Raw genomic sequence first — 7,630 nt, forward strand, 5'->3', positions numbered from 1 at the left:
TTCTGTTGTCTATGATCAGTATTAGCTGCTATTGTGGATAAAACAAGTTTTGCAGTTTTAGCTTCAACATAAAGAATCCACTCTCTTGATTAAAGTAATGGCCAAAAAAATTGTGTTACAGTATTTTTGGGGAGACTGATACAGATTTGCAAGAGCTTCAGGCATCGATGGAGCAGTTACTTCTCGAGCAACCCAGTGATGAATTTAGTGAAGAGGAAGAAACAACATTAAAAGCCAAATGTCTAGGAAATGATACAGAGGTGGAAGAGGATGGCAACAATTTCAGTAGTGAAAGTGCTTTTAATGAAGAATGGCATTCAGGTATGCTTTGGTTCTGTAATTGTTTTATAGAAAGGTAAGTCTAAAATTTGTGAGTATATATATATATATATATATATATATATATATATATATATATATATATATATATATATATATATATATATATATATATATATATATATATATATATATATATATATACATTTGTCAACTCTACTAAGAAATCATTTTATTTAGCATTAATTGAATTAATAGGTAGCTTGAGATTGAACTATTGTTGTCCATGTAAATAATTGCAAAATGCCATTAAAAAGAGAATAGTGTTGTGCTCTATTATCAATTGCCCAATACTATAGATATGAACAGGAATTTTCTTAAAGTGGATCATACTGAAGCTCTGTCCAGTCTACCACTGCATATTTAGGACTAACGTGTCAGCATCCTTCAAAACTGTATTTCTAATTTTACAGAGCAACAGTTTACAAGGTAGAGAATGTCTTACCACATTTGACTTGGAGATTTGTGCAAAGTGTGGAAATTGTTGAAGGTGTGTGCAGTCTTGTTATTTAATTGGATACACAAAATAATTAAAACATATGGCAACTTTTTGAAACCTTTTCACTAAGATAATGGGAAACAGTTGTTTCTTTTCCATTGGTTAGAACCAATCTCAAATACTGTATTTTTCATAGTATAAGACGCACCTTCCCCCCCCCCCAAAAAAAAGTGGGTGAAAATTTAGGTAGGCCTTATAGACTGAATGTACTGTAGGTATTTTGGGCCTCCTGAACCCTTGAGTGTGCAGATGACAACTTCAGAATTTAGACATGAACTGGAAAAAGGATAAAATAAGTGTTGCTACAATAAAAATTGGAATGCTAAAATATTTTCTCATATTTCTTCATAGACAATAGTGATGGTGATAATGCCAGCGAATATGAGGAATATAATAGTGTGTTCAGTCATCTAGAAGAGCTGAGGTGTAACCTGGAAAAAGAAATAGGCTTTGAAAAATTCATCAAAATTTATGAAGAAATAAAGGTTTGTAAAATGTTTAATATGAAGAAAATGGATCAAAATTATCATCTAGTAATAATGATCTCCTTTATAATATGAGAACTTTTAAAATGAAATTAAGCTAATATAGTTATTTTTCAAATGAGTTTTAACATACAGTTTTTTAGATATGCGCTAAGTAATTCATTGTGTTCAGAAGCTGGAGGCCCATTTATGCCTTGATAACTTCTGGCTGGTAGCGTATCCTGTACGTCTTCAGCTAATCATTTTCTGAATAATATGATTTAGAGACAGTCCTCCATAACTGCTAACTTCTACTCCCCTTCCCAAATTTCTCTACTTAGATTTTAACACACACACACACAAAAAAAACAGTTTTGGTGCCTTGTTGGATCCAGATGAGGAAAGTTTGTGATCTTATAGTATTTTATTATGTTAAGTAGTATATTTCTACACCTTATTTTCTAGGCTATACATGAAGATGAAGATGAAAGCATTGATATTTGTTCAACAATAGTTCAAAATATTTTAGGAAATGAACATAAACATCAGTATGCTAAAATTCTCCATTTAGTAATGGCAGATGGTGCATACCAGGAAGGTAAGTATCTGACAAGCACATGTTTTCAGCATTATTTTTCTGCTGACTGCCTATTTATGGTTAGCTAGTTATTGTGTACAATGCGGTTTTTTGATGCACAACAGTTATTTCTATATACTAGAAAGTTATATATTTTTAACTCTTAAATTTAAATATAGAACTACTTCTTTAACTTTTTAAAAGTTGCCAAAATTCTGCTAGTTAATAGGATTCTATCCAGTAGTAAAATCTTCAGCTTTGGTTTGCCCATTCTTTGGATAGAACATAGTCCTATTTGTCATACTGCAATTTGTAATTGTACATTTTTCTATTTAATGTTTTTAATGGAAATATTATTAGATATGTTCATACTGCAGAAAGTAAACATGCTAAAATATACAGCGTTTTGTGTATTTATGTGTATTGACTTGATGCAATGTTAATCTTGATCTCTTGCTTGCTTTAAAAGAGGCAAAAACAGGATTTTGCTAGTTCTTGAAATTATTTCATAACTAATATGAAACAATTTTACAGATGCCTAATGTTTAATACAAATTGGGTTGTATTGATCCTAATCCCACACATGGAATATGCAGCTAGAGGGATTTAAATTATTTAAAAGAAATAGACCATGGAGTTGCTCTCTATATAAGAAATAACTACATCTCTACAGAAATAGAGCACAACAATGATGAAAACTGCCTTGCATTCATTTGGCTCAATATAAAAGGGGGGAAATGACATAGGTGTATACTATAGTATAGGCCACCCAACCAAACAGAGGGAATAGATGAACTTTTTGCTAGTCAGTTAACTAAGGTATGTAGGAAGCACATCACAATAGTAATGGAGGATTTTAACCACCTTGACATCAACTGTGAGACAAACTCTGCACCAAGTAAAAAATCAAACAGGTTCCTTATAAACCTAGCAGACAACTTTGTGTCCCAAAATGTAGAGAAGAGAACAAGGGGGTCAGCCATATTAGACTTAATTCTCACTAACAAAGATGAAATGATAGGTGTTGAAGCTACAGGAACCCTGGGGGAGAGTGATCATGCAATATTGACATTCAACATTATGCAAGCAGAAGCAATAGAACAAAGTCAAACGAGAGTCTTGGACTTTAAGACAATTAATTTCAATAAACTTAGAGAGAGCTTGGGAAGGATTCCATGGATTAGAATCCTGAAGGGGAAAACAACTCAAGAAGCTTGGAAAATTTTGAAAAGTGAGGTTATAGCAGCCAAATCTAGAAAAATACCAATGAAGAAGAAAAATAACTCTCAAAAGAAGTCAGCATGGTTGCATAAAGAACTGTCTGATAAATTGAAAGACAAAAAGTATAAAAAGTGGAAAGAAGGGGCACACAACTAAGGCAGTATTTCAGCAAATAGCCCGAGCCTGCAAAGATGAAGTGAGGAAAGCCAAGGCTCATAATGAACTAAGGCTTGCGACAAAAGTTAAAAAAATAACAAAAAAAAGCTTCTTCCAACATGCTAAAAACAAGAAAAAAGTCAAGGAAATAATTGATTCATTGCTGGGAGAAAGTGGCAAGAAGGTGACAAGCAACAGGGAGAAAGCAGAACTATTTAATTCGTTTTTTGTACCTGTCTTTACATAAAGGGGAAAAACAATCCAACCTATCAAAAACAGCACCACAAAAAACAGATTACGAACACAAGTTAAAATAGGGAAGAAAATGGTAAGTGAACACCTGTCTAACCTAGACGAGTTCAAATCACCAAGACCAGATGGATTACACCCTTGGGTTCTGAAGGAACTGGAAGATGTGATCTCAGAACCACTGAACTATATCTTTCAAAGATCTTGGGGCACTGGGAAACTGCCAGAAGTGTTATGTCCACGCAGGCATGAGCAGAGGCTTTTCCTACTGCCGTGCAAGTGTGGAAAGTATTTTAAAGTTATTGGTTAATTGGCTGAGAGCTTCCCCTTAAAAGGAGCTGTCGGCCAGAAATTGGATGTTGGTTTATAGTCTGCTCATCTTCAATAAACAGCATTGTTGGAATGTGGATCCTTGTCTGTTCCCCATGCACATGGAAAAGAGCTGATGTAGTCCCCATCTTCAAAACGGGGGAGGGGGGGGATAGATCCAGGAAACTCCGGAGACCTATCAGCCTGATCTCAATACCAGGGAAGATTTTGGAAAAGATAATCAAGCAACGAATCAGTGAATACCTAGAAGCAAACAAAGTAATAAGCAAAAGCCAACATGGGTTTGTCAAAAACAGATTATGCCAGGCTAATCTTACTGCATTCTTTGACAAAGTGGCAAAATTAGTGGACCAGAGGAATGCTGTCAATATAATTTACTTGGACTTCAGTAAGGCATTTGATAAAGTAGACCATAACCTACTACTAGATAAGATAGAAAAATGTGGGTTAGACAGCATTACCACCAGATGGATTGGTAACTGGCTGACCAATGTACTCAACATGTAGTCCTCAATGGAACTGCATCTACATGCAAGGAAGTATGCAGTGGGGTTCCCCAAGGTTCTGTTTTATTATGCTAAATAAATACATTAAATTTATGCAGATCTATTTATACAGGCTCCCCTCAGGGCTGTGTGCTCAGCCCCTACCTATACTTGCTATATACATATGACTGCATATCCTCTGATCCATCCAATATCATAATAAAGTTTGCAGATGACACAACTGTGCTCGGTCTCATAACTGGAGGGGACGAATCAACATACACGAAAGACGTCCAGAAGGTATCCGCATGGTGCTCAAGAAACAACTTACAACTAAATACTAGTAAGACAAAGGAGATGGTGCTAGATTTCTGGAAGCACACAGAGGAGCCTGCCCCATTGTATATCGAGGGGGGCTGTGTGGAGAATGTTTCCTCTTTTAAATTTTTGGGAGTGCTTATTAGTCAAGATCTCACTTGGAAAAACAACATGACTCTGGTGATTGGAAAAGCCCAATAGAGACTTCATTTCCTTAGAGTCCTGCGAAAAAATCAGGTGGAATAACGGCTGATGACCTCTTTCTATCGGTCCACCATAGAAAATGTCCTCACATATTGCGTTACAGTATGGTATGCTGGTTTAACTGCTGCAGATAGGAAGGTCCTACAGAGAGTGATCAGTTCGGCACAAGAAACCATTGGTTGCCCTCCACTGGGTGACATCGCCAGATCTCACTGCTTTAGCAGAGTAAGGAAGATAGTCAGACATGATTCACACCCTGGTCAGTGTCTCTTTGCACTTCTACCATCAGGCAGAAGACATCAAAGTATAGCCAGCTGAACAAAGAGGTTTAAAGATAGTTTCTAACCTTGGGATGTCAGATTTTTAAATACAACCACAATCACTCCATGCACACACTAGGTTTTTTCCTTTTTCTTTCTTTTTTCGTTTCTGCTATAATTTTGCACCAGTGAGGTTAAAACCAATTTCGTTGTATTTAAGTACAATGACAATAAAGATTATACTTATACATAAGTAAAGTATATGTCTCTAAAACTTTAATATATAAAACAACATGAATCATGGTAAAATTTAAAATTAAATTAAGAAAACTTTAACTGAAGTATAAAAATAGAGGATTTCTTATTTGCTTAGTACTTTTTTCATTATTTCTTAGAGAGAAGTGTTTGTTGTCTTTTACTAGATTAGCAGTTTTGAAAGTCTGCTTGCTAGAAATTGTTTTTCCCATAATTAAATATTTTAAAATCTTTCTTTGCAGACAATGATGAATAACACGCTTTGGTGACATTCTGAACAAAAAGCAGGTGTATGGATTTTATTCTGTAATAACAAACTGTACAGCAAAATAACACTCGGAACAGACTTAAAATATTGTTGGCTGCAAGAAGAAAATGGAAAAAAATGACTCTCTTCACCATTTTATAAATATCTGTTGATATATAGCTTCAATCCTTCAATGACACATTGAAGACTGTGTTCTATTTAAAATGAATGACAAAGAATAGAAAGAGTGACTCAGAAATAATTTACTGTTTGAAAGTATCATGTATGAACAAGCACATGATCTAATAGCTATTATTGTTTTTTCTTTTTACCTAAGCAGTAAAAAGGAACAAACAAAATAATATATTTTTGTGCTCCTAACAACCTTTTTAAAAACCTTGATTGCTTTGGTGGAATTTTTAAAGATGACTTTGTTTTCTGCGTAGGATGGCCATTTTTCAGTGATACTACTTGATTTTTAAGTGCATACAACATGGAAGTAATTTCTCTGAAATTAGTGGAACATTTGACATGCATTTAATATAACTTTATTTTTGCATTTTGCTGTAGAAAGTGATTGTAAAATTATTTAAAATTCTCAGAATCAGTTTATTGTTTTTCACTTTGAAATCCCTTAACTCAGTTTCAATACAGTTTTTGTCAGCTTGCAGAATTAAGTGATTTTCCACTGTAAATCAAAGGAGCTTTCAGAATGAAGGTTTCTTGTTAGAGTAGTATGTACGCAGCGAAGTCTGCTGCTTTTTTCGTTCACCTGTAACAATGCCATCCTAGCAAAAACAAATGCAGTATTGCTGCTGTTTTGAAAGATACATGCATATTCTACCGCTGGGTTGTTTAAAAGGAAGAATCTGGATTTTATTTCTTCGGCTTCTCACTGAAAAGTAATTCTTTAGTGGAGAGAGAAAGAATTTCTGCGAGATGATGAATCAAAGCATTTATAGTAGATAACAGATAGTATTGACCAGCTGAATCAGCTGTATAACAACGGTTTACTTTGAAAATATAATTCTGTATTTCCTGGCTAACAATGGAAAGTGGAATGTATATCAAGTATAATTCAATTTTTAAAGTAATTATAACTATGAAATAAAGATTGGAGATGTTGTTTAAATGGTAATTTGGATTTTCTTGATTTATGCAACTTATGAATTTCCATGTTTATATTGCAGGAAAAAGAAACAAAATTAAAACATATTTATATTTTGTATTTTAAACTAAAATTTAGTTTACACTTCAAGCAATTATAGAGAAATATATACATATCTTTTATGGAAAATAAATGTAGGTTCCAGATGGCAAAAGCAAGAAAATTCCTTGCTGACTATTAGTTGAGGTAGAAATTGCTTTCTATGGAATGTTCCCTCTACAAGAATAGACAATTTGCTGGATTTAAATTAACATTCTAAACTAAATGATAGAAAATTTTAAAGGCATTGTATTTTATTTTCTCTTCATCTGTTGAATATTCTCTCCCTGTAGTTTTAAGAGGCTCACAAAATAAATAAGCTTATTCTCCATTTGAAAGTAATGTACGCAAATTCTCATTCACTTAAATAGAGGACTAAGTACACTTGACACTGAACCCTAAAACTAGAATGTTATTAGTTTTCTGTGGATTCTACAAAGGTTCATAAAACAGATGGACTTTCTAATTAACTGACTACATAAACAGATATACCTTTTTAAAAAATATATATATAGTCTCCGAGGTAATTTATTTGATACTTCATACTTACAAGGAAAGAAAACATGAACAATTTACATGCATCTTAACAACTCATGCACTCTTTATTGTCAGTTGCTGAATCCTTGAGCAGGGAGTGATATGTGTCTCGATTGCAAATGAACACTATGAATACATGTGTCATTTTGCTGCCTAATTTTCCCTGATCATAAATTTGTATTTTAAATATTTCAAAGGAAAAGAAAATATAGAAATTCTGCATGTAATAATTTGGTCTTAGTCAGCCTGGAGGAAATCCTGCTTGTACATAGTTTTGCCTTG

At 33.7% G+C, this 7,630-nt stretch overlaps 1 protein-coding gene across 4 annotated transcripts in view; it reads left to right on the forward strand.

Moving 5' to 3' along the window:
• The window catches only part of NEK1 (NIMA related kinase 1), a 91,897-nt gene extending 85,155 nt beyond the window's left edge, over positions 1 to 6,742 (forward strand). For all 4 annotated transcript variants that reach the window (XM_081959395.1, XM_081959398.1, XM_081959397.1 and 1 more), the window contains 4 exons: positions 122 to 321; positions 1,190 to 1,323; positions 1,768 to 1,900; positions 5,600 to 6,742. In XM_081959395.1, the coding sequence (XP_081815521.1) occupies positions 122 to 321; positions 1,190 to 1,323; positions 1,768 to 1,900; positions 5,600 to 5,613 (481 nt within the window). In that variant the 3' untranslated portion in view covers positions 5,614 to 6,742. The remainder of the gene's footprint in view (positions 1 to 121; positions 322 to 1,189; positions 1,324 to 1,767; positions 1,901 to 5,599) is intronic.
• The last annotated feature ends 888 nt before the right edge of the window (positions 6,743 to 7,630 follow it).

Source organism: Natrix helvetica (assembly GCF_964273705.1).
Source record: "Natrix helvetica genome assembly, chromosome: 7".
In the NCBI taxonomy this organism is placed as follows: domain Eukaryota; kingdom Metazoa; phylum Chordata; class Lepidosauria; order Squamata; family Natricidae; genus Natrix; species Natrix helvetica.